The 27,809-nt window shown below is 40.5% G+C and overlaps 1 protein-coding gene across 2 annotated transcripts in view; it reads right to left on the bottom strand.

Annotated features, from left to right (window-relative positions):
- RBM25 (RNA binding motif protein 25) overlaps positions 1 to 26,880 on the bottom strand; it is a 37,769-nt gene extending 10,889 nt beyond the window's left edge. Inside the window, exons 1-10 of one of the 2 annotated variants that reach the window (XM_042450939.1) lie at positions 26,731 to 26,880; positions 19,531 to 19,649; positions 19,261 to 19,310; positions 15,283 to 15,453; positions 13,924 to 13,981; positions 13,125 to 13,285; positions 6,511 to 6,693; positions 4,521 to 4,574; positions 4,176 to 4,259; positions 248 to 528 (exon numbers count right to left, since the gene is read on the bottom strand). In XM_042450939.1, the coding sequence (XP_042306873.1) occupies positions 248 to 528; positions 4,176 to 4,259; positions 4,521 to 4,574; positions 6,511 to 6,693; positions 13,125 to 13,285; positions 13,924 to 13,981; positions 15,283 to 15,453; positions 19,261 to 19,310; positions 19,531 to 19,636 (1,148 nt within the window). In that variant the 5' untranslated portion in view covers positions 19,637 to 19,649; positions 26,731 to 26,880. The remainder of the gene's footprint in view (positions 1 to 247; positions 529 to 4,175; positions 4,260 to 4,520; positions 4,575 to 6,510; positions 6,694 to 13,124; positions 13,286 to 13,923; positions 13,982 to 15,282; positions 15,454 to 19,260; positions 19,311 to 19,530; positions 19,650 to 26,730) is intronic. The other variant, XM_042450949.1, reaches the window with a different exon arrangement.
- Positions 26,881 to 27,809: the final 929 nt, after the last annotated feature.

Here is a 27,809-nt window from a genome sequence, read left to right as displayed (position 1 = left end):
AGGCACAGCGTAACAATTGGGGGCCTTTCAATTACCACAAAAACAATGGTTTTATTCACCACTGACAAAATTTAGGAAAGAGCATGAGGTATACAGTACCACTGTTGTAGTCAACTTATTTAACACAGAGCCTCGTGGTTTAGTTGCACAATGTCCTTTGGAAACCTGGATACCATTGTGGAATTATTTTCCTTCAAAAATAAATGTTAAAAATGTGTAAAAGGACCTATAACCCATCATTATTTACCTAGATCTGCTCCGATCTTTGTTGCGGTCTGAGCTTCTTTCACGGTCTCTGTCCCGATCTCTTTCCCTGTCCCGGTCTCTGTCTTTAGTGCGGTCCCGATCTCTATCTCTTTCTCGTTCACGCTCCCGCTCCTTCTCCTTCTCTCGTTCACGCTCTCTTTCCCTCTCTCTTTCACGCTCCCTTCTCTCTCTCTCACGCTCCCGTTCCCTTTCTCTTTCACGGCGTTCTTTTTCAATTTCTTGTCTCTCTTTTTCCTTTTTGCCTTTTTCCTCCTCCAATTTCTACAAACCAAGATGGTTTTCAAAGTTAGTTTGTAGCAGTATTTTGGGGGGCCCTCTCCCACCACACAGAATACCCAAGACTGGTGGTAGTGAGCATACCAAAACCACCAATAATTTAACACTTTAATTAAATAGTTTGCTTTCAACTCATATGAATGAAAACAAAGTTCTGTAATCATAAAGTACATTTCGTGCAAAAGCATATGACTAACATAGATAGATCAGCAATCTCCAACCTTGGTCAGAAAGGCAATGCTTATCTCATATATAATTGTAATTGGATATTGCATTGCCTAGAATATCTCACAAGCAATCCTGAAAGCTAAAGATATAAAAGCCTAAACAGAAACAAGACAAATTTTTAACAGATAGTTAATCTTGCCCATATAAACAATTTAGTAGGATATTGACCAGGTCAAAACACATGATTACTATACACTGCAATCAAGCCAGGTTCTTCCTATGTAAGGATGGGAGATAAAGCAACTCCCAACTACATAGTAGAGTATGTGACTGGAGCAATACATCTTTCCAATCAGAGCATCCAAACTTTATTTTGCATACAGTCCTAAAGCATATTCTAGATAAAAAGATCCCCAAGAAGAAAAAGGTTGGAAATCACGGAAAAAAACTAAGAGATTGTACAATATGTTGTTGTTTTTTAAAAAAATCTATAGAAGTGCATTTTTAATTGAAAAATACATGCCTGTTACCAAAACTCCCATGAAGACAACAGAAAAATAAAATCTCACTAAAATGATATATAAATCCATCCTTGGAAGCAATTCGTGTGTGTTAACTTACAGATGCTGTGCTAGGACATGGACCGCCAACACTGGATTAACCTTGCCTACAAGCTATATTTCTGGGAGGAAGAGCAAGTACATGGTTCACAAGTAAACCCAAAGGAAAAAAAAACATAAGCCACGTATTAGCCTGAGGGATGCCAGAACATTATGGGTATGATCCTTCCATGTGAAAGTGTTCTGTGAGTAAGTAGTCCACATAGGGCATAACAGAACCCTTTTCACACACTTTCGTTCTTGGTGTATATGTGTAATCATCACATCATGCCATTTCAGGTAATGGGAGGAAGGTATTCCTCTCTTATATCTCCATCCATCCCACTTTTGACAAATGGTGAATGAACACAAGCTGCTTGGGTTCTTAAACTAAACAGAGGAGGCGAGTGGAAATATGAGAGGAGAGGAGTACACATGCCTCCTGTTCTAGTTCATTACCTGCCTGGGCACCCATGTGCTAAGAAAAAGGTAACAAAGCTCTGTTATTCCTTATGGGGAGGGGGCAAGATACCAGTGTGAGGCAGGATCACACCTTAAATATATTTTATGCAGTTTAAATAGGATAAGAGAGCAAAATCAGACCCTTTGGCACCACGTACTTCTAGTGAAATAAATTATAAACTGGAACAAGAAGTGTGCATATATATTCTCTCTTTCAACAAAGAATTCAAGACAACTTTAAAAACAATCTTACCTCCCAAACAGTCTTCTGGTATGCGCTCATGGACCACAGAACCAAAAATAAGACCACAGCAATAAAACTAATAAACAAGAGATCAGTATATCCAACCACCACCATGAACAGCACCAAAGAAGAAATGTGGTCAGGTTGGTGTTAGATACATTGAACTCATAAAAGAAAAGAATGGTGAAGAATGGGAGAAAACAGCCATTATGAGAAGGAAAAAAAGGAAGAAGTGTGGGAGATGTGGCAATCTAATTTCTAACTGAGGTATTCTTATGCAGTATAAATTTGTTTAATCTGGACTACTAGAATATGTTACACAAACTTTCAAAGTCACAACTTACCTCAAATTTCATATACATTTATAGAAAAGTTTATAAACTGAAGTGGTTGATACTTACAGATTATTTTAGTTGTCTGAATACAAATAACATTAAATGCTTGGATTTTCTTCTAAATTTACTTGTATAGTAAATGCCATGATCAAAATTTGTCTTGATTTCAGCACTTTAAAAAAATACATGCTTAACAAGAAAGATTTTAAGATGCCAGAGAATGAATTGGCAACAATTTCACACTCAAATTTAGGTATAAGGCTGCTTCTACTGTATAAAAAACAAAATGATGTGAGGTAGGAAAGGAGATGGAGAAAGATTCAAAGACATGTTTACATAATGAGTAAAAAGTATAGGGTAGAAAAAACATTCTTACCTTATATTCTCTTCAGACTCATCTGTGCTGTAAATGGACGCCCCCTGCAATTCTTATACCCTAACAGTCTGATTATTTTTTTAAAAAACTCTAACCCAAAAACATGCAAAGGTTCACTGTGCTCACCAGTCAGCCCCTTTTTTGAAATGCCCACCCAGCATATGAAATGGCCCCTTAAAATTAGTGTCATGTATTTTAAAAAGTTCAAAATATTCTCCAATAGAATGCATCAAAGGCAGTAAAATGCCCAATTGCTTCTGAAACAGTGAAGCATTTTTGTTTGTTTATTAACCACATGACTTCTTTAAGACTATATTTCACCACTCATCAGTGTTACAATTCTAAAACAGTAATCCTCAGGTTCTCATTCCCAAGTAATATTGGAATATTTTGCATTGCCAGCAACGTACATCAATTTTTTACTTTAAAGGTAAATATGCAAATAAGCATGATCCTATAACCAGAGATGTTACCATTCTGTACCTTCAAACCATTATACCAGTATTAGCAAACAGAAAGCACTCATTTCAGGGGTGAACACTTCATGGGCATGGAGTACTCCAGCCTTTGTGGGCAGTTGTTGTTCTGTTAGAAGCTAAACATCAAAATACAGTGCATGCATAGCTTGCATTTCACCACCCTTGCACCACCCTTCCCAACATTAATAAATTCACATTACAGGAACTACTGCAGGTGGGAACCCTGAGGTAGGATTTGCTGTGCAAACGCATTTCCAAGCCAGTTACCCCTTTGCATATTTTTCTGAGGGGGCATCCATAAATAATAAAAAACAGAAGCTCATACTTACATCCTATTCCATGTTACTTTCCAAGCTGTGTTTTTCATCTCGCATTAGTCACCATATGATCTCTATCATAATGGTGGGGGTCAATGAATAGATTAGCTTTATGGGAATTTACAGTTCTTCCATGCATCTAAATTTTTGGTAAAGTCTGATAATCAGTAGCCTAATTTATTTTACCCCCATTTTCAATTCAGAGCTAGTAAGTTAAACCTTAAATTAAATTAAGCATTAGAGCTCAGTAAAATACTGAGCCTGACTTATGGCTTACAACTGCCTGAATGTTGTAGGAGTCAGCATATGTTCCATATAACAGTGTAATTTAATTTTTTGGGCTTATGAAAAAGGTATTAGCTACTCTGGATTAATTTTAAAGAAAAGGTGGATAGGATAATGTTTTTAAAATAAATGTATTTATCTTTGAGAGAAGATTGCAATGCAATCATTAGAAAGTAAAAAGATTAACTACAAAATATTAGACCATTCAAGTGGAAATTTGTTCTTGACTTCTTAGATATATAATCTTGCCTACAGTAAAAAAATGATTAAGTGATATGGTTATGTGCTCCTCTATGGGGCAGGGGTGGGGACACACTGGATTTGTAAAAACCTAGTTCTCCATAAGTAGCAAAAACAAGTATATTACCTTGTGAGTATCTCTGAATTTACTGATCTCTCGGGATATGAGGTCCCTTTTATCTTCTTCCATTTCTATAGCATTTATATCCTCCTGTAATAGAGAAGAGGAAGAGGGGAGAAGAACAGGAGATAAAATATTAAAACCTATCTGTACAGGAACAGGAGAACCAAAAGAAAAGCTGAAGGTTAGATGTTCTGAACCAGGCTTGTAAGATAAATAAAGGTCTTCTGCAGTACCAAACCTCACAGTCTGATGTTAAATGAATGAAAAAAAAATTAGATGGACACGAGTCACAAATCTGGTAACTAGCAGTAAACATAGTCATTGTCAAAGCCTACAATGTAAACGAACCTTGGTGATGAGTGGATAAGGTATCAGTGGGGCCACTGGAAATCTGCGGAAAATCTGCGGAAAAATCCACGGAGATTTTTTGTTTTTAAAAATAGATTGCACACTACTCTGAAAAAAAAACAATGTTCTGTATGTTGGTAGAATAAGCAATAAAATATTGCTGTTACCTTTGGTCTGACTCAACAAAATTACAGAAGAACCTCGCTAATTCTCCTTTTACTGATCTACTTCTCAGCAAAGGTTTAGTGGGTGCCACCTCACCCTGGAATGTCTCCATTTAAAATTACAAGATATTAGCACACTAGGAGACCTTACAAGCTAAGCTATGCTTGTTAACAAGTGGCCAGTGCCGTTTTTGGTATTTAAAGTCTGGTTTTGTTTCTTACTCGCTAATTCGCAAAATTAAATAGTTTTAAAAGGGAATTCCGAGTAGTTACTGCAAATTAGCGAGGTTCCCCACATCTGAAATCAAGAGTCAGATTTCATTTGCTATTTTTTACCCACAATCTCAAGTCTCCCACATTTTCCCTTATCTTTTCAATAGACAAAATGTGCAAGGGAACCAGTTGTGAAGATAAGCAGTCAGCAAAGGGGACAATAGTGCCTCAAAACCAGCTTTACTTGGCACCCACCCCAATTTCCTCTTCTCCCCCATCCTGAAGATTCTTTCATTCAATAGCCTAATAAGGGTGAAATGTAATGTTCATGTCCCACCTGCATTCCATGGAATTCAAAATTCATTTACACCTTCTCAACGGAAGATAAGGATAGGGTTACACAGTGCTTTCTTCTGACAGAATGCACTAATTTAACTTTTAGTCAAGTCAATTAGTCATGGCATCATATCACCCTAAAAACTAGCATACTGAAGGAAGAAGTTCAATATCTTTATAAAGGGGCTTTCAAGAAATAACCCTCTCAGCACCACTGTGTGATACTAGATTATATACATAATAAACACAACCCATAGCATGGATGGAATTTAAGTGAAAACTTGCCTATAAAGAGGAACAAGAGTGCAATAACTTCACTGTAAGAGTTATTCCTCAAGTTCCCAGCCCCTAAAAACAGTTGGGGGAAGGGGAGAGATTATGTACTTCTTCCCTAAGTGAGAACTATTGTACTGCTTTTAAAATAATTCACTGGCAGCCATTTATTGGTGGCTTCCAATGCAGCATGTGAAAGAAAATCAAGTTTAGCAGGAAGGAGTTGAGGCCCAAATCAAAATTCAACTTGGAACTCTAACTGTGATAGGGTGATGTTACAGCCCATCATTGAAACCAACAATGTATATTCAAAGTCTCAGTTCACATTATTCCTACTGAACTTTACCCTTTTAACCCCAGAGGGGAAAAATACTTAGCCCAAACATTTGCAAGATCATCCACAGAAGGTGGGATTATAGCATCTTGTGCCAAATTTTACACTTTAAAAAATGGAAACCACCTGGCCCAATAACCAAATATTAACAAACCATTTTATAACAACATGGCTTTCATCCCTCAAAGACAACAAAGAGCTTTTTCGTTATATGCACAAACATAATTAAAACAGGACATGCTCAGAGTAAATTGAAATGTGGCTATTACACCAGTGCAAACCCTAAGATCCAATGACTTGAATCTTTAAATATAGAACAATACAGGTAGGATCTCTACTTTTAGACTCTCCAAAAACAATAGGCTATTACTTCAATACATGTATTTTAGAAGGGATGAAAGGCTGAATCAAACCTGCTGAGATTCAAACCTGCAGCTCCAAGAAGCTTGGGCACTGAAACTCTTTTGTATACAGACCTACAACATCCATAGGATTTGGCATCTAGAACTGATTTTATTACAGTATGAAACATGAAAACTGTTGCTAACTTCAAGACTTGTTGATTTGTGTTCTCATCAGATGCTTTCAGCTAATAAACTGGCAGAAGATTTGGCCCTTATGTAAGGAGAGATGAAGTAAATCTGTTTGTGTCCAAAATCAAAACACATACGTCCTCCTTCTTTTCCTTTTTCTTCTTCCTGGGATGAGAGTCAGACTCTTGGGAGGGGGCATTGAGCTCGCTGGAATATTCCCGTATTAAAATTTCAATGGCCCCTTTAATTAGCTGGTCTCTTCTCTTTGCATCTTCATCAAGTGCTTCTTCATCATCAGTTGTAGTTTCTGGCCTGGAGTTCTAAGAAGCAATACAAATCTTGAAGTCAAGCATATGAGAAATGGCAAAACTGTGTCCAAAATGTTTACGGTATATACACTTTATATTTCTGTCACATGTAATTATAACCAGAAAAGTGCATTTAATATATTTACAAGTCCTTAACTGTAAATTTGATTCTGCCCTCACAAAGACAATAAACTTGCATCATAGTAGAATTTTAGAACTGTAGTTAGTGAATGCAAAACTGATGTAATTGTACAACAAAAGAGCACAGTTACACTTGGAGAAAGATATTAGAATAGACAAATACACCTGATGGATCATTTCATAAGGCACAGAAGCCTACTCCTTATATTCACTGCTGGAAATGCACAAAGCTACCACATTAGAGGCACTTAAAGAGCATTTGTGCTATCAGACTAATATGTATATTGAAAATGATATTTTTTAAATTTTTTTTTTTAAATGCAGCTGTTGTTCCTACCCTTATTACAGCTCCAATCAATGATGCCAATTGATGGCTTTTCCACCAAGAAAGAATAGGTATGGGGTTACTGTGAGAAGTGCTGTACAACTGTGCACTTTTTCAGAAGTAGTGTTGTATATTCCTTTCCTTCAGCCTCTTCTATGGGATGTATGGGAAACTTCAGGCATGGAGAGGCTAATAATCAGTAGACGGTAGAAAAGGAGCTGCCTCTGTCACTCTGTATTATAAACATTTCATGTACCTTTACCATGTTAGCTGCCAAACACAGCTAGTTTTGAAGCTGCAACGGTGGTGGGGCTCACTATGCAATGGTTCAACCGATACCACTCACCCCTGCAGCTTCAAAGATGGGAGAAAAAAATGGGTGACTTGAAAAAAACAAAAACAGCACATCTATCTGTTGAAGTCTGGTACAATTACAGTCTAAAGAGACTCCAGTACAGTACTACAAAATATGCATGCCCTTTCTCTACAAAATCAATTTGGCCCACAAGAATTCCAAGTGTCGAAGTCAAAGATTAAAAAAGAGTTTAAAAGAATTCCTTGTTTCTCTTTAGAAACAGCCAGCAAACTAGGCCTACTTATAGATGAGAACCTGAAGGCAAGTGACTAATTTACTCAAGGCCATTCTCAACGCAAAGTATGATTATAATATGGACTAATCCGAAACATAATCTGCATATTACCTGAGACAAATGCTTTCACAGTATTATTTATCTTTCACTGGTTTTAATAGTTACTTCCACTACTTTAAACTAAGGGTTGGTACAGATGGCCCTTTGAGCACCAGGCTGGGGCCGTGGCAACCGCCAATCCTTTTTGGGGTGGAAAAAAGCCGCCCTTTCCAACATGGCGGCAGCGCTACTGTGGTGTCTGAACACCCGAACTGCTGCAACACTGCCTGCTGTCTGGGCGGGCGGGCGGTGATATCGGTTTAGGGGCAGTGTTGAGGTGTGTGTCATCTAAAAGTCACACTGCCCTCAAGCCAGCGCTTACTGCTGGTCTATTTCAGTCCTAAACTGCAATAAAAAAGTTAGAATAGTTTATCAACTAATCCTTTCCCATAAGCTTGACTTTAATTGTGGCTAAATTTTAAACACTGTTTTTAAGACTTTTTTTTATAAATACAATAAGGAATCTCACCTGAGAATCCAAGATGGGTGTCCAGTCAATTGCCAGGTAGAGGAACAGAATGGGAAAGGGAAAAAGCACATTGAGCAGCAGTAAGTAAGAAGTAGAGGTAGAAGGAAAGGGGTATTCAGCTGGAACAGAGATGATCAAATCAAAGAACAACAACCTGGAAAGAACTAGAAGGTAGTAACGACCAGGTGATATTAAAAAGGGAGCAAAAGTGCTAGTCAGCCTTGGGAAATGAATAAATCCAGACACATGTCTGGTTTACTTTCTCCACTTAAAAAAAATAAAACAGAACTTAATACTAAAAAAGATTTTTAGTGCCTGAACGAATTATCTATCAGAGCCTCCCACCTGTGAGATATTATTATTATTATTGTTATTGTTATGAAGATTGAGTTTACCCTCCTGTTCTATAGCTTATAAAAAACACAAAAGTATTCCTACTGTGCAAGCTGTCTCAGAAGTTCCAAAGGATAGCCAATTAACTTCTATCTTAAAGTAAAATAAACTCATTAAATTTAGGTCTTAAATCATTAAAATCTTATTTTAACTATTCTGTTACACAGTCAAAAATTCACAAAACATAAAGCATTGGTACTGTAATTCAGTTCTTAATTGCTGAGCAAGTTCTTCTGTTATCATTTGTAGAAAGAGCTCTGCCATTTCAATCCTTTTTGCAATTAATCATGACACAATACAGTGGTACCTCGGGATACGAAATACCCAGGTTACGAATTTTTCGGGATACGAAAAAATCCCATAGGGATTTATTGTTTCGGGTTACGAAAGTTTTTTCGGGTTACGAAAAAACTCCGGCGCTATTTTAAATGGAGCCGCGGCGGAGCCGCGGCTTTTTCCCCATTAGCGCCTATGGCATTTCGGCTTACGAAGGTTTTTCGGGTTACGAAAGCGGCCGCGGAACGAATTAATTTCGTAACCCGAGGCACCACTGTAAATTAATATGTTTTAATCACTGGATTATCTGATTTCCATCAGTGTGCTCTATTTACCTCTTCCTTCCCCTGAGGCTCTCACAAGGAATGGTGCATCGTAAATATATGCTTGCCTAAGACTTGCCAGAGGAACTTTCCCCTGTGTTCCTCCATAGGGATGAATAAATTGCTTCATGATGTGGAAGAGGCCTTTTTCTGTTGCAGCACTCTGGTTGTGGAATGCCCACCCTCCTTTGGCAGCCCATGTGGCATTAATGCTGTTTTCATCCTAGTAACAAGTTAAATTTGGCTTTCTATTAAAGCCGTTGGGCATGGACATGGGTAGCATGTCCCTGTTAGTGCTTTTGGACATCTCAGCGGCTTTCGATACCATCGACCATGGTATCCTTCTGGAACACCTGAGGGAGTTGGGTATCAGGGGCACTGCACTCCAGTGGTTCCGTTCCTACCTCTTGGGTAGATTCCAGATGGTGCAGCTGGGGGACTCTTGCTCTGACAAGAGGGAACTTACATCTGGTGTCCCTAATGGAGCTATTTTGTCCCCCATGCTATTTAACATTTACATGAAACCGCTGGGCGAGATCATCCGGAGACACGGGGCGTGGTGTTATCAATATGCTGATGACACCCAGATATGTTTCTCTGTGTCCCCGACTGATGCAGTGACTAGGGATGGCATCTCTCCTCTAAATGCCTGCTTGGAGTTGGTAATGGGCTGGATGAGGGAAAACAAACTCAGTCTGAATCCAGAGAAAACGGGAGTACTAGTGATAGGCTCCCCGGGCCCGGGTAGTGAAATTTTTCCACCTGTCCTAAATGGGGTCACGCTCCCCCTTAATGACTCTATTCACAGCTTGGGAGTGCTTCTGGACTCGTCACTCCAATTGACGTCTCAAGTGGATGTGACGGTCAGAGGTGCCTGTTATCAGCTTTGGCTGATACGCCAGCTGCGACCCTACCTGAGCCAGGGGGACCTTGAAACTGTGGTACATGCTCTGGTAACCTCTCGATTGGATTTCTGTAATGCACTCTACATGGGGCAACGCTTGTACCAAACCCGGAAGCTTCAATTAGTGCAGAATATGGCTGCGAGATTGGTCACTGGCTGCTCCAGGGCTGACCACATAACACCCATCTTACAAGATCTCCATTGGCTGCCCATTCGCTTCCGGGCGCAATACAAGGTGTTGGTAATTCCCTATAAAGCCCTAAATGGCTTGGGCCCAGGTTACTTGGAGGGCCGCCTCTCCCCATATAATCCGCCCCGCACACTCAGGTCAGCCAGGAAGAACCTGTTGAGGGTTCTGACTGCGAAATATGCATCGACTTCGCAAAGGGCCTTTTCTATCTCAGCCCCAAAAATTTGGAACACCCTTCCCGATGAGCTCCACTCCATCACTTCCCTGGATCTCTTTAAAAAGAAACTTAAGATCTTTTTTTTTCCATCAAGCTTTCCTCCACGTGCTTTGATATCATGTGATTTCCCCCCCCCCCATATGTATTTTGCATCATGGCTCATCAGCTCAGCAGGCTTTGATTTGGTTTAATAGTTTTTAAATTGTATTTGTAATTTTTATACAGTTTTATCATTATGTATATATTGTATTTTTATTCTGTACTGCTGTATTGTTGTATTCTTTTGTTCTGTACACCGCTTTGCTCAATGCAGAAAAGCGGTACAGAAACATCATCATCATCATCATCATTATTATTATTATTATTATTAATGACTATCAGAAATTTGTATACACACGATTTTAGATCATTGTAACTTCTTAAAATTTTTCAACTTTTAAAATTATTCAATATACTTTAGAAAGTTTAATATACTTTAGAATATTAATATATTTTAGAAAGTTTCTTGATTACATTTTAATTAATGAACTGATTGTTTTGGGAAACTGCCCAAATTTTATGATGTAGCGCAAGTTATAAACCTTTTTACAAATAAACAAACAATGCCTGAATCAGATGGTCACACAAGCTACAGTAGTGCCTACTCAACTTGAAGGCTGTGTAAGACTCTTTATCTTAGTCACGTAAAAAAGGGCCTTTACTGTTGTTCAGAGAGCATCTATTTTGCAAACATTTTTAGGTTGTTCTAGCCACACATACAACCTCTGGCTTGATTTCTAGCAAAATCTAGCTCAAACCAATTAGAGGATAGGGAGAGACAAGTAAGATGTTTCTTGCAAAGCTGGAAATCCCTTTCTTCAGAGCAATAATATTTTCTGTTTCCTTCATTTAGTCCAGTGATTCCCAAAGTGGGCACTGGAAAGCTCCACGGGTACACTCAAGGAAAAAAGGCTAGCAGGAAGTAAGAAAAAAGGGGGTGGGAGAAAATTGTGAGGATGAGGGTTGCATGAAACCTCTTTTGTATACCATTCTGGGACAGGACAGAGGGAGGCTGAACAGAGAGCTACATAGGAACATATTGACCATCTATCTGTCTGTCCAGGCTGCAAGGCAAGAATCCCAGCATGGTTCCTCTGGCTTTGCCTTGCCCTGGAGCAGAGCAAAAGACCCTGTCCTTCCCTTTTCCTCCTTCCTCCCCCCCCCCCTCTGGGCACCAAAATACTTGTCATGCTCACCTTTTTGCAGAAATCGTTTGGCTTCCCCCTGCAAGGAGCTCAAAGAAGAAAGCCTCTTCTGGTAAGAAAGACACAGGCTGGTTGCGAGACAAAAGGGAAGGGAGAGGAAAGGCGCGTGCAAGCTGTCCTCCATTCTCCCTTGCCCTGAATGGGTAGCCCAAGCCAGCTAGCTAAGGCAAAAGGGAAGGGAGGGGGCAGGAAACATGCAAGTTCTCCTCCTTTCCCACTTGCCTTGGCTAACTAGAGAGTGTGTGTGTGTGCGCATGTGTGCATGCACTAGGGTTATCACCCAAGAAGAAAGGGTCTAAAAAAGTTTGAGGACCACTGATTGAAAAGGAACCAGCAATAAAAGACTCCTAAGCAACTGGCCATTCATTTTATGTAGGTGCCTTTGATGGTGAAAGGGTGTGTGTATATGTATGTGCATGTGCTTTCAAGTCGCCTGCAAACTTATGGCAACCCCATGAATTTTAGGCAAGGAATACTCAAAGGTGCTTTTGCCAGTTCCCTCCTTTGAAATGTAGCCTACATCACTTGGTTTTCATTCATTACTGTAAAAATGTCCAAACAGTCCTCATCTGAGTTCTTTTCAAAGGCTGTACATGTACAGTCAGCCATCCACATTTGAAGTCTGTTGTCATCAGTGCACTGACAATACTGACCTCTATTCTTCCTTTCTATCTGAATCAGGAAAGGGAATTGAACTGTTGGGTCAGTGATTAGAATTTTAAATACCCTAGCTAGATGATTGAGGTGCTATGGACAAGTGTTGCTCAGATCTGGAAACTGTATAAGTGGCGTATTCTAGATGAGGTAGCACTCCATCTGGAGCTGGTATATAGCCGGGGAGTACTGTCACTGGAGGCTCAAGTCATCTCAGTGGTTGGCAGTGCTTATATTCAGCTCTGGCAGCTTTGTCCGCTATGGCCATTCTTTGAGGATTGTGGTCTGACCTCAGAAATCTGTGCTAGCAATAACTTCTTGGCTGAACTATTACAATGTATTTTAATTGGGGCTGCCTAAGTTTGGATCATAAAAAACCCAAAGCAAAAATTAGAAACAAAGAGCACAGAAACACCACAGTACTCATTTGCAGATGAGACATAACAGTCAGCATAGCAGATTAAACAGGAAAAAAGAACAAGCAAGTTGGGTACAAGAATGAAGCACACTTGATGCTAATATAATTTCTTTATAATTCAATCATCTACCTTCTGAGTTTAGGGCAGGTACTTTAGGTTTAGATTGAGCCTTTAGCATAAATACACATAGCATACATACCCCATTGGAAGCCCTTTTCTTTGCCTTCCATTCATCTAGCTGAGCTTTTGTCTTGGCATCAACTTTCACAAGTAGTTTCTTTTCTCCAATTTGAAGATCATGAAGTAACCTGAGTGCCCGTAGTGTGGATTCTGGTTCTTTATACTCACAAAAACCAAAGGCTAGAAATAAATCATGGAGGTTTTAAAGACCAAAAACAAAAAATTAAAAATGCACATAACTGCACCCAAAAATTCAAGACTCTCACTATTTCAGTAATTTATTTTACAGGTCATCACACAATACATATAACCATATCCTTATTAGAAAATATTGCACAATACTATGAATTCAAGTAATTGCAGTTTAGAGGATGTAGACAGCAGTCATCCTGCAGTGCTAAATTTCAAGTAAAGCCCAATTACACTGAGTAGCAACTATTACTTCAAGAACACAGGGTTAATTACACATACCTGCCTATATAAATCAGGATAGGAAAAGTAAGTCCTTCTGAATCCTGTCACCCAATCTGGTGACAGTAGGGGAACAGCAGGTTCTCTTAACTTGGGTTAGTATGGCAATGTATGGGTTTCATTCAGACTTCTAGCTAACAAACACAGTGTACTACTACAGCACTGAATATAAACACTGATTGCTAGCAGGGCAGTACATCTGGGTCTGATGGGAGATGGAATGTACCAATGGAATGGCTGGAGACTTCTTACCTGTTTTTAAGTTCTAATTGCTGAAGTGTCAGCATGTCAGAAATACTAAGAAATCATCCACATATCTTTTATGTTAAAGAACAAAAAGTACACACCTTGAAGTTTTCCAGATGCTCCTTGAACTCTCTTCCAGCTCAAAACCAGACCACATTTCTGTAAAATAGTTAAAAATATTTTGATAATAGATGAATTTGCATACAAGAAGAAGAACAATACACATCACTCCAGAACTTTTAAATAAGGAAGAACAGTCATAATCTTAATTAAAGTAAAAATCTTGTGAGGAACAGATACCTAATTATTTTGGAATTCAAAATAAATTGCTTCCATTCTTTTACTACCCAATGTATATAGAAATTTGTTTATCATCTCTTCTTAGGGCAAGGAAATATGAAAACATGAGACAAAAACCAATTCTTTCGCATCATTTACAGTAAATGACACTTTGAAAATAAAAAATGGTTAAAAATTAAATATGAAATCAATACAAGTATTACCATTGAAAAAATCACCTCTCTTTATTTAATCATTGCCATCTATAGGTGTATCCAGACTGCAGAAATAAAGGAGTTTCACACTACTTTAACTGTCATGGCTCTATGCTACAGAATCCTGGCATTTTTAGTTTGGTGAGGCACCTCAGGTCTCTGACAAATCAAGCTGAATACACCAAACTACAAATGTTCTTGGACTGCACCCTCAAGTGTTGCTTACCACTGGCTATGTTAGCTATGACTATTAGGAATGGAAATCCATCATTTGGAAGGCTGAACCTTGGTCATTTCTGACCTAAAAACTGAAATTCAGAGGCCCTTCAGATATTGTGACTATGTTCTGGACCAGGGAAAGGAAGCCCTTGACCCTCCAGATATTTTTGACTCCAACTCCCAGAAGCCCCAAACAGCACAGTTGATGGCAAGAAACTGTGGATGTTGTCTTTGAAAACACTTGGATGTTCTCCACATCTGGTCTGGAAAGTTACTGTTGATTGGACACGGAGCTTTCAAGGTCTATAGGAAAGTACTGCCATAGAGGCAAGTTGAACAGCTTTATGTGCTTATGTAGTGCCATAAGTAATACCTTTAAATGCTGGCCAGAACTAACAGCTTAAAACCAACATAGAAAATAGAGGAACATAGGCCCAATACAGACAGGCCAAAATAAAGCTGCTTCGGGTCTCTTTGAAGGTATGCTGTTTAAATGATGCATGGGTCCTAAGAGTACGGAAGTCGCGCCAAAGCCACACACCAATCCTAAGCACTGGAGCTCAGCTTTGGTGCAGCTTCTGGACTCTTAAGACGCATGCATCATTTAAACAGCATACCTCCAAAGAGACCAGAAGCAGCTTTAGCAGCTTTATTTTGGCCTGTCTGTATCAGGCCATAGATAAACCACACCAATATATTTAAAATAAGCCATTGCAAGGGTAGGTTCTGAAAAACAATTTCACTTACAGCAAGAAGCTGTCTTATGAGCATGTCTGATGCCTTTTCAGATATATTGCCTACAAAGACGGTTGTAGTAGGACCACTATTTTCATCATTTTCCTTGTTTTTTAGACCTGGATGGTCCTTTCTGATTCCTATGTGCTTTCCAACCATTGACACAGTAGTTGGGACCAACACCTGAAAAAGGAAGAAGAAAATGCCTATTGAGTAAGCAAGTTTTTTTTAAGGATGACAACAACAAAATCAGAAATTTATAAGTATCTTGCTGTAAATATGTTAAGTCAAACTGGTTAAAAAAATCCTAAAGCAATTAATAGGTTGATCAACTAATTCTTCAACACATTTCAAGTGCTGTTCCTAAGAAAGTCATAGAATCATAGAGTTGGAAGAGACCACTAGGGCCATCCAGTCCAACCCCCTGCCATGCAGGAAATCCAAATCAAAGCATCCCTGACAGATGGCCATCCAGCCTCTGCTTAAAGACCTCCAAGAAAGGAGACTCTATCACCCTCCGAGGGAGTGCATTCCACTGTCGAACAGCCCTCACTGTCAGGAAGTTCCTCCTAATGTTCAGATGGAATCTCTTCTCCTGTAGCTTGCATCCATTGTTCCGGGTCCTGTTCTCTGGAGCAGCAGAAAACAAGCTTGCTCCCTCTTCAATATGACATCCCTTCAAATATTTAAACAGGGCGATCATATCACCTCTTAACCTTCTTTTCTCCAGGCTAAACATCCCCAGCTCCCTAAGTCGTTCCTCATAGAGCATGGTTTCCAGACCCTTCACCATTTTTGTCGCCCATTTTTATGAAATAAATATATTTGCTTAAACAGACTTCTCTGCAATGCAGACTTCTTGCAAATATTTTAGTTGATTGAAACAAATAGGCTTTAACAAAAAATGCAGACAGGAAATAATGTCCAAATAAGGAGAGCTGTATTTAAAGAAACTATACAGTTACATTTTGCAATTATATTCTTTTTCTCAAATACAAAAATATCACCTTCTTATCAACCACTTTCTCTGAAAATGGGAGGTATTTGTGGACAAAACTAAGCAATGTACAGTATAAGAATATGAAAGTTGAGCACAAATGTTCCCTGCCAGCCAAGATTTTCATTTGTATAAAGAAAACAAGCCTTCCTACCCTGCTCTTTGGTGCAAAATCCCATACCACCATTCCTTGCTGGCTTTAAGTATAGTTTACTATTGTATCTCCAAGATTACCGGATATACACGACTATAAGTTGACCTAATGTATAGGTCGAGGGCAGGTTTGGGGGCCAAAATTATGGATTTTGCCATGACCCATGGATACATCGAGGGTAAAACTTGGAGGCTCCTTCAGTTTGTGTATGTGTGCGTGCACGCCAAGAAGGAATCTAACTGAGGCTTTTTGCTTCAGCGTTTCAGCCTTCACTCCCCAGAAAGTGGCAGCAAAGGCGGGAGAGAGACTCTTAAACAGTAACCAATCACCCAGGACTTTTTCTACTTAGCTCAAGAGAAAGAAAGTGCTCTCCTGACTGCATGGGGGAATTTGAAAGAGCTGCTATCACATCACCATACTGACCTGTAAATAAGTCGACCTGGAATTCTGGGGTCAACTTTGGGCATTTTTTTTTTTACTTATAGATGAGTATATACAGTAACCAGGGTTCCCAATTCAAGACAGATCTGTAGAATTTGCAAACCATTGGTAATATTAAGAGCTGCATTAATACTTACTATAAGTATCATTGCAAATGCAATGATTAAGCATTAAATAAGAATGGAGAGGAAGTATCTGTTCCAGTGAAGGAAGTGTCATGTGTTCATGCTAGCTGCAGATTACATATACATGTACATTCTGTTATATTTGGAGAACAGAGTTTGAAGCTTGTGTATGTGTGTCCATCTCTGTGTGCCTTCTAGCTGCCTGTCAATTTATGGCAAAAGAACTCCTGATGTTGTAACAGCTCCACTGGCTGCTAGTCTGTTTCTGGGCACAATTCAAAGTACAAATTTTGACCAATAAAAGCCTATAAAGCTCAGACTATTTGAAGGACTCCATGTTCCCATATGAGCCTGCCCAACCTCCTGAACCTGCAAGGGAGGCACTTCTCTCTATGCCACAGGCCTTATAGGCACAGCTGGTGGGAACAAGTCATGCCAGACAAACCTAATCTCTTTCTTTGATAAAATTACCAGCTTGGTAGATGAAGGGAATGCTGTGGATATAGTATATCTTGATTTCACTAAGGCCTTTGACAAGGTTTCCCATGACATACTTGCAAACAAGCTTGTAAAATGTGGGCTAGACAAAGGAACTGTTACATGGATCTGTAATTGGTTGACCGGCCGAACCCAAAGGGTGCTCAACAATGGCTCCTTTTCATCCTGGAGAGAAGTGACCAGTGGGGTCCCACAGGGCTCTGTCCTGGGCCCAGTGCTATTCAACATCTTTATCAATGACCTGGATGACAGAATTGGGAGCATACTTATCAAATTTGCAGATGACACCAAATTAGGGGGAATAGCTAATACCCCAGAGGATAGGATCAAGATTCAAAATGACCTGAATAGACTAGAAAGCTGGGCCAAAGCTAACAAAATGAAATTCAACACGGAGAAAAGTAAGGTATTGCACTTAGGGTGGAAAAATAAAATGCACAGATATAGGATGGGTGACACCTGGCTGAATGAAACTACGTGTGAAAGGGATCTAGGAGTCCAAGTAGACTACAAGTTGAACATGAGTGAACAGTGTGATGCGGCAGCTAAAAAGGCCAATGCTATTTTAGGCTGCATCAATAGAAGTATAGTGTCTAGATCAAGAGAAGTAATAGTGCCACTGTATTCTGCTCTGGTCAGGCCCCACCTAGAATATTGTGTCCAGTTCTGGGCACCACAATTCAGAAAGGACATTGAGAAACTGGAGCGTGTCCAAAGGAGGGTGACAAAAATGGTGAAGGGTCTGGAAACCATGCCCTATGAGGAACGACTTAGGGAGCTGGGGATGTTTAGCCTGGAGAAAAGAAGGTTAAGAGGTGATATGATAGCCCTGTTTAAATATTTGAAAGGATGTCATATTGAAGAGGGAGCAAGCTTGTTTTCTGCTGCTCCAGAGAACAGGACCCGGAACAATGGATGCAAGCTACAGGAAAAGAGATTCCACCTCAACATTAGGAGGAACTTCCTGACAGTAAGGGCTGTTGTGGAATGCACTCCCTCGGAGGGTGATAGAGTCTCCTTCCTTGGAGGTCTTTAAACAGAGGCTGGATGGCCATCTGTCAGGGATGCTTTGATTTGGATTTCCTGCATGGCAGGGGGTTGGACTGGATGGCCCTAGTGGTCTCTTCCAACTCTACGATTCTATGATTCTATGAACATAGAAGGCCTTCTCTGTGGCTGCTCCCACACTTTGGAACTACCTCCCTAGAAGTCAGTATGGCTCCTTCCTTATTTTGCTTTCAGCAACAGGTTAAGACCTTACTTTTCCAGCTAGCTTATAAAAACTGATTTTAACAAAAATCACTGTTATAGTGCTCTACCGTTTTTAATCTATCCTCAGGTAAGATTTTAATTGGTTTTAATTCTGTTATTTAATATTGTTTTAATCTTGATTTTGCACGTTTTTAAGTATATGTTAATTCTCTGTCTTTTTGTAAGCCATCCTGAGTCCCAGCCAGGAAATGAAATGAGATATACAGTGCTACCTCGGGTTACGAAATTAATTCGTTCCGCCGTTCCGTTCGTATCCCGATAATTTCGCAACCCGAAAAGGCTTTCCGTTAGCGCTGGAAAGCCGCTAGCCGCGCTTTGCGTTTGAATTTCGCGCCGAAATAAATTTCGTAACCCGAAAAAAATATCGTAACCCGGAACAGTTTTTTCCAATCTAACTTTTTCGTACCCCGGAAATTTCGTAACGCGATCATTTCGTATCCCGGGGCACCACTGTAAATGAAGTTATAGGTGGAGGATTTAATGCCACACATTATACTACTTACCGTTGGTGCAGGAGCCATAATACCCATTGGCACAGGAATCATTGGTGTCCCTATGAAAAGGAGAGGTCAGTAGTTTCAGAACAAGGATACATCATAAATCTACTCTTGTGCAGAGGTATAAAAGCAGGAAATCTATATCAACAAGTGTCCTAAGGCCAATTTTTTCCCTGTTGGCACAACAAAAGTGTATTTAACCCTGAACTTTATGCTAAAACAATTTTTTGTGAAGCAAAAGAATGGCTGATTTCATAGACATCTGATATTACTTACCAGGAGGTACAGGTGGAGGAAAACCTGGGAACTGTGGAGGTGGAATTCCAGGCGGAAGAGTTGGAATACCCATAGGAGGGCGATTCAAGTGAGGCGGGAAAGACATTTTTAGCAGTAACCTAGAAAAAGAACAAACATCAGTTTCTAAACATGTTCTGTCCTATTGCTGTTTCCATTCTGTATCCATGCTGCTCCTGAATGAATAATATGCATTAAACCAAATAAAAGTTATAGTTTAAGTGTTGGACTACGAATCTGAAAATCAGGGTTCAATTCCCAGCTCGCACAGAAACCCACTGGGTGACCATGGGCAAGTCACATGCTCTCAGCTTCCAGGGAAGGCAACGGCAAACCTCCTCTGAACTAATCTTATCAAGAAAACTTCATGATACCTTTGCCTTAAGGGTCACCATAAATTGGAAACTATCTTGACACACACACACACACACACACTTAACTCAAAGAACTAATTTCCATCCTAAACAACAGGACATCTTGTCTAAGGCCCTGTACAGACTGGCACTTTGTGCCAGCCTGTGGGTGGAGTCAGGGCACAACGCCCTGACATTGGATACCCTGACTCCACCCCCAGAGTGTCATGATGCTGCGTGCCATTCCAGACAGCAGAGGCTGTATGGTGCACCTGTGGTGCTGCATTCGCATGATGCAGCGCCAACGGGTGCCATACAGCCGTGCTGCCGCAGCTATGGCACCCTTTGGAGGGCGCAAAAAGAAACCACTTTTTGTATCTCCTTTTTGCTGGGGCTGCAGTGTGAGGTTGCTGTGGCCCCAATTTGGCTAGGAAAGGGGCGGCCTGTATAGACCCTAAATTATGCATTCTGGTGAATCTGTTCAAAGATACCTAGTATGGCACACCCACAGAGAATGCCTTTGAAAAGCTGTTTCCACTGCCCCCCCTTCCAAACTGTTAATGAAAAACTAGGATCAAAACATGATAGTGAACACTCCTAAATAGGGAGATTATGAATTCTACATCATTTCAGCAGTGATATAATATATGATGGTGTGTGTGTGTGTGTGTGCGCGCGCGTGTATCGAACAATAATTTTGTTACTGAGATGGACTCAAATGGGATTTGGCCAATGAGCTAGAAACATTTCTGCTCATTGGGTAATGCAAGAAATACAACTGTTACATTTTATAAGTACATTTGTAAGTGTTTTTTCCTCCAATTGTTGTCTTGGATCAACAAGTTGTTTCTGACTTGTGGTGACCCTACAGTCAACCTATTACAGTGTTTTCCTGGCAAGATTTATTTAGAGGGGGTTTGCCATGTCTTTCATCTGAGGCTGAGAGAAACTTGCCCAAGGTCACCCAGTAGGAATCAAATCCTGGTCTCCAGTCATAGTCCAGCTCTCGAATCACTGCAGCATGTTGGCACACATATTCTACAATTATTGTACAGCCTTAGAATAGCCCATTTGAAAATTTCTCAGACCAGTAAGTTCTGAATTATGGTGTTCAGTTTAGTTCTCCTAAACAGACAATATTCTATCATTCTTCTTAAGGACAAGTAGGCAGAAAGTAAATATGAAGCCACTCTTAAATCTCTTCTGATTTCCAATTATTTAGTAAGAGAAGCAACAAAACTACTTCCTCTCAGCCTAGTTGTATAGTATAAATTAAGGAAAATCTGGGTAACCAGAAGTAGATGAACTATTACTTTGTTCATTTCTCATACCCAAAATCAATTTCTGGATCAAGAATTATTTCATTCCATGTGTTTTCTGCACTGGACTCTGCTAAGTAGACTTTCAGGTTCTAGTAAAAAAGCAAAGTACACCATGTAAGACTGAAACCTGCATATACATCAGCTAGAACACATTATTCCAAAATAGTATTAATGATAAATATAGTTAAATCCAGTTATTAAGAGATGAGGGAAGAACAAAGACTACCATATAGTATTACAGTTCCTCCCTTAAAGCAAAGGAGATGGATCCAGAATGCTTGTTCAATTACAATAAGTCCTACTATGTGCAGCAGGGACTAAGGTTCTCTAGCAGAGATTTCAGTGCCAGGGAGGGGATTTAAAAGGTTGGAAATAGAGAGATGTGGGCAGGGGGAGTAAGTGGATCTAATCCAAGAAACGTTAGAAACAAGGAGGCTTATACTAATATATACTGAGCCAGCATGGTATAGTGGTTAGAGTGCTGGTCTATGATTCTGGACATCAGGGTTCGAATCCTGGTCTGGCCATGGACAACAACTGGTTGACTTTGGGAAAGTCACTCTCTCTCAGTCTCAGAGGAAAGCACTGGCAAACCCACTCTGAACAAACCTGTTAAGAAAACCCCATAACAGAGTTGCCTTAAGTCAGAAATGACTTGAAGGCACAACAACAAAACAACTATATCATTTTGCTGACTAAACAGCTACTGTCCATTGAAATAGGACAGTTCACTGGGAGGAGGACAATTTCCCTCGCTCTCCTGCTACCTCCCAGCCTCAAAATCTGTTCCAGATTTTGGATCAGCTATTCAGGAGATTCAGAGGGCTACAAGGGGGAAGAACATCCGACTGTACCAGTGGAAATGTTAGATGTTTAAGCTAAGCCAAAATTAAGAATCTAAGAATTCAGAAAAAATTGAAACAAGGAAAATGAGCACACACACTGCTTTTTAAAAATATATATTGTTCTTTGATATGAAAACTTGTTTTAGTTTGTTCAAAGACAGTTGTTTGATTCAGAAGCAATGCAGATTAGTTGCACGAGGTACTTTCAAAGTAACAGGAAAAAATGTCTCTGAAAACACTATATTCAGTAATACAATTTCATTAAGGCAGCAAAGTTTATCCAATCAATTGGTCAAAGCAGCTAAAAATATACTGCCTGGCTAATATACTGCTCCTGATTCACTTGGCAACATATTTTTATTATGATATCTGGATACAGATGGCAACATTTTAAAAGATCTCTTCTTTCAAAAGATAATCCAGGGGTCCCTCCACATTCACTGAAGTTAGAGGTGAAGGGCCCCCATGAATGTGGAAAAACCGCAAATAAAAAACAAACCACTATTCTTTTACGTAACAGAACACCTTTAGGAAACTCTAGGTCCTCCAGTGCAACTCTATGGTCATCATTTGTCAGAAGCCATGGAATTATGCTGGAGGACCTACAAATGCCTAGAGAAGTGTTTTCTCTAGGAACTTCTAGGTTCTTCAGCACAACTCTATGGTCAGTCTCCAGCAGAATTGTGCTGGAGGACTTAGATTCCTAGAGAGAACCTATTAATCAAAACTGCAAATAATCAAATCTGGAAAAGTCAAAGCTGCAAATGTGGAGGGCCAACTATATTTGCCACAACATGTGCATAAAAAAATTGCTTACATGTGTTTTATTACCAAAATTAGGGTATCAATTATATGCATTATTCAAAGTGTTAGTGATAAATCTACGAAGCTCTATGCAGCTTGGTACCAGAATAGCTCAAGTATCACGGCCCGGAGAGGCCTTGGGACTGGCCCCAGCCCGGTCCTGCTGCCGATTGCCGCCGGGGCCTTTGGCCTCTCGCGCACAGGGGCAAGGGGGGCAATTGTCTATAGATGCCTCAGAAACATGCATTTATATTAACATTTTTTTAAAAATCAGCCATTTTTTTGCGTGTCCTCCACTTTTTTTAAAAAAGCGTCCACCATTTGAAAATGCTGTCCTATATTTGTCCCGGTTTATTTATTTATGTACCTCTATGAGTATTCTCTCCATCCACTAGATTTTTTTAAATCTTTGCTTGTACAAGATACTGATTAATGTAGCTTTTCCAAATCTGGTGACCTCCAGACACTCCGGTGAACTACAGATTCCATGACCTACAGGGCATGAGGGTTAGGAAAGGCTGCTCTGGTGTAATCACCTTGCACTAGAATTACATCAGGCTTAAGAGATACCATCCCAGCTGGCCCAATAAAACAAAAACAAGCAAGGTAGATACAACATAGATTTTTTTGGTTTTGTTTCAATTACTTGCTACAATATTGTTTAAAACACAAGTTGGCAAGCTAAGAACCAGTGGAAACAAAGCTAGAAGACTGTGAATAATTGCTTTTTTTCATCTAGCCAGTGCCATATGATGCATCAAACATCTGAAATATTTATGAAGTTGATTTATGTGGCATAGTGGTTTGAATGTTGAACAAAGACTCTGGAGACCAGGGTTCAATTCCCAGCTTGGCCATGAAACCCACTCGGTGACCTTGGACAAGACACACTCTCTCAGCCTCAGGGGAAGGCAATGGCAAACCTCCTCTGAACAAATCTTGCCAAGAAAACCCGATGATAGGGTCCCCTCAGGGTTGCCATAAATCAGAAATTAGTCGAAGGCACACAACCACCACCACCACCCAAGAATTTTCCAAAAATGTTTTATGATTTAAACAGGTTCTCCCATGAGTGAACTGGGCTCCAAGACCAATTCATGCACAGTCCCATGTGATTTTAATTCCAAGCAAGTTCATTTATGACTAAAATATGTTTCTAATATAGTTCATTGACATCTTCCACTGAAAAGGTGCAGTTCCATCACCAAACCTCCACAATGAACCACCTTCACCAAGAATAAAACTGCTACCTTTGAACAACTGTTGGTTGCTGCCCATAATACCTGCATGTGCTGTACTGCTCCTAGGAGGCCATGTTTTTGTTTTAACAGATGGAGAAAATCTAAAACACAGCCATGTTAAGCTGGAAATCAGTACAAAAAGAGATCTTATATCACTTTTGAGACTAAAAATGAGAAAAGTTGGCAGCATGAGCTTTCTTTGACTTGGATTTCAGGAAGTAGGCTTTTCTCTCAGTCTGAAGGTCCTACAAGATCCCTTTGTATATTGACATAACCTGTAAATCTATGATGTGGGAGGTGAAAGAGAACATGAAAAAGACAGAATTCAATAGGATTAAGACTTTTAAAAATACTTTTAAATGTCTACTTCCCTCAGATGCAAGACCACAAAAGTTCATGCTACCAACTTTTCCCTCTCATTCTCAAAGGTGCTACATAGTCACTTTGAATACTGATAACATTTATAATTCTAAGAGATGTGGGAGATGAAAAACAATAAGCAAAAGTCAGGATCCAATAGGTTTTAAGATTATTTAATTTTTTTCTAAATGCCTAATCCCTCAGAGGCAAGTCTATGAAAGCTACCAAGTCTTCCCTCTCAGTTAGTCACAAAGGTCTTTAAGGAATAGGCTGGGGTATTGTATTGGTTTAAAGTACATTGTTTTAAACGTTTTCTTTTACTTTTTAAACTGTATTTTCTGTTTCTGTGTTAAAACTGTGATAATTTAATTCTATTTTAATACTTTCACAATGTCATTTTAAACTGTAAGCTGCTCTGAGTCCTGGTTTTGGGGGAGAGCAGGATAAAAACAAATGCAATACTACTACTACCACTAAAAAGGTGTTACAAGGTCCCTTGGCATATTGATTAAAACCTGTAATTATAAAAGAGGTGGGAGATGAAAGACAATAAGCACAAGTAAGAATTCAGCAGACATGCCTTGCAAACTATATATATATATATATATATATGAATATATAGGAAGTCTAGACGTTTGCAGGGGGGTGGGGCCTATTGCATTTTAGATGTTTAGTCTTGGGAATGTTAAGAGGTGAAATGATAGCCCTGTTTAAATATTTGAAGGGATGTCACATTGAGGACAGAGCAAGCTTGTTTTCTGCTGCTCCAGAGAATAGGAAATGGAGCAATGAATGGAAGGTGCAGGAAAAAAGATTCCACCTCAACATTAGGAGGAACTTCCTGACAGTAAGGGCTGTTCGACAGTGGAACACACTTCCTCGGAGTGTAGTGGAGTCTCCTTCCTTGGAGGTCTTCAAGCAGAGGCTGGATGGCCATCTGTCGGGGAGGCTTTGATTGAGAGTTCCTGCATGGCAGAATGGGGTTGGACTGGGTGGCCCTTGGGGTCTCTTCCAACTCTATGGCTCCACATGAACATCTGGCTACTAGTTTTATGTTCCTTGTTTTTCAGCTGTATGACTCTGTGCACTCAGATGCACCTAGCCATAAACAAAGGAGAGCAAGGTGTGACAAAATGTAGGATGTCCAAGAAATAAAGTAGGACTCTGTGAATTATTATTATTATTATTCTCATCCCTCCATATCTGCAGCTTTGATATTTGTGGCTTGGATTATTGGTGGATTTGATTAACATGTTCTCTCTAGGAATATCTAGGTCCTCCAGCGCAACTCTATGGTCAACTGTAAGTAAAAGCTGCACTGAAAGAGCTGGAGATTCCTAGAGAGCATATGCTACTAGGCCTTTGTAGCTCCTCCAGCGCAACTCTATGATCAATGTCTGGCAGACGTCGGCCACAGAGTTGGACTGGAGGACCTAGAAACTCCTAGAGAGGCATCTTCTCAGGTAAATAGATACATAAATTAAACCTTTTGTTTATGCCCTGCTTTTCTGCTACAGGAGCAATCAGAGCGTCTTCCATGACTAAAAGGCAGTCAATACTGTGCCTAACCTCCCCCTTAAGAAAGGATCTGTCTTGTGTGTTTTGTATTATGTCTTCTTTACATGTTTTCTTAATAAAATAAATTAAAAAAGCATTCAGCCCATTAGAGTGTAAACTCAATTGCCAAAATACCGATAACAACCGCCACCATCTACTGGGAAACGGCAGAGTCAGGGGCACTTGTTCTATTCGGGGGAGGCCTGCGGCTTTCCCATATTCTGGGGCCTTCTGCCTCTAACAAACGCATTTTTAAAAAGAGCAAACCCTGAAGTCCCTCGCAGAAATATTAAGCCCATTTTAGCCCTGCTCAAAATGGAGGACCTTGTGGGATGCCTCCTCCTGGGCGGGAGGCTGGGAAATGGAGGGCGGTCCGGGAAAAGGAGGACCGAAGCCTAGCCACTGCTCCGGCGCCATCCATCCATCCATCCACCCAGGTGCCCTCCCTCCCTCGACCGAGGAGGGCCTGCTGGGGCGAGGGCTGCAGGAGAAAACGAGCTCCTCTCCCCGAGGCCCCCCAGGCTCCTTGCCCTTCAGTAACAATAACCATAACAATAGTAACAATCTTTCAAATGGCGGAGGAGGAGGGCCTCCTCGCCTCGCTCCATCCTCGGCTGAGAGAGAGAGAGAGAGAGCGCAGAGGAGGCCGCTACTGCCCCGTCCCTCTCCCCCGGCCTCTGAAGCTCCCTCGACGCCTCACCGCAAGCGCAGCCGAAAGAACAGCGGCCCGTCCCTCTCGACGCGACCGGCGAAGGAAGGAAGGAAAGTAGGCCGCGAACGCACCGCGCACAGCCGCCTCGGACGCCGCCGACGCGTTTACGCTCCTGGTCATGTGACCCCCGCGCCTTGCCTTGCGTTCAAAAGCCACGCCCACGCGCGCGCGTCACCCTAGAAATGGGCGTGACGTCACCGCCGCTGCTCTCTAGGCGACTTTTTCCCCACTACTCAACCTTTGGCCCTCCGAGTTTTTGGACTTCAACTCCCAGCAGCCCCAGTCAGTTTGCCCAATGATCAAGGACTCCACTGTCTAGGAAGCTGGACTTCCGGTCTGGTTTGAGGGGATGTTTCCGGTCCAAACCACAATGAAGCACTAATCCAGTTTCAGACCGCTTTTTGAGACCGCCCTGGCTCAATGCTAGGGAATTCTGGGAAGTGTAGTTTTGAGAGACATTCAGCCTTCTCTGTCTGGTGCTGCAATATTTATTTATTTATTTAGGTATTTATATCCCGCCCTTCAGCCCTAATGGCTCTCAGGGCGGTTTACATTTATTATTTTTTTAACCAGACAGGCTTACAATCTAAAAGACACGACACAAAAGGAGAAGGGAATGGTGAGGGGGGCTACAAAGGAGCTACAAAGGCCTAGTAGCAATAAACTACATTTCCCATGAGCCAGGGCAGTTAAGTGGTCTCAAACTGGATTGTTTCTGCGGTGTGTTTTGGACCTCGGTGTCAGAAGGGAGAAGTCTACTTTAAGTATGCTTTGCGAATAAAAGCTAAGAAAAGGACAAAAATCTCTCTCTTTGCTTCAACGTATTTACTTCAGGGCTTAAAGTCCTTATTTAGCCCTGATTTTCCAATGGTTTTCGTAGATATTTGGTCCATTTCCAAAACAGAAATAATCCCGTTTGAGATCACTTCGACTGCCCTGGTTGAATGCTAGGGAATCCTGGGAACTGTAGTTTTGTGAGACAGCTTTCTCTGTCAGAAAGAGCTCTGGTGCCACGGTGAACTACAATTCCCAGGGTTCCCTAGCACTGAGCCAGGGCAGTTAAAGCG

The sequence above is a fragment of the Sceloporus undulatus genome, chromosome 1 (genome assembly GCF_019175285.1).
Source record: "Sceloporus undulatus isolate JIND9_A2432 ecotype Alabama chromosome 1, SceUnd_v1.1, whole genome shotgun sequence".
Lineage (NCBI taxonomy): Eukaryota > Metazoa > Chordata > Lepidosauria > Squamata > Phrynosomatidae > Sceloporus > Sceloporus undulatus.
Note: the sequence above shows the minus strand (reverse complement) of the source record. Positions and strands in the feature narration are given on the sequence as shown.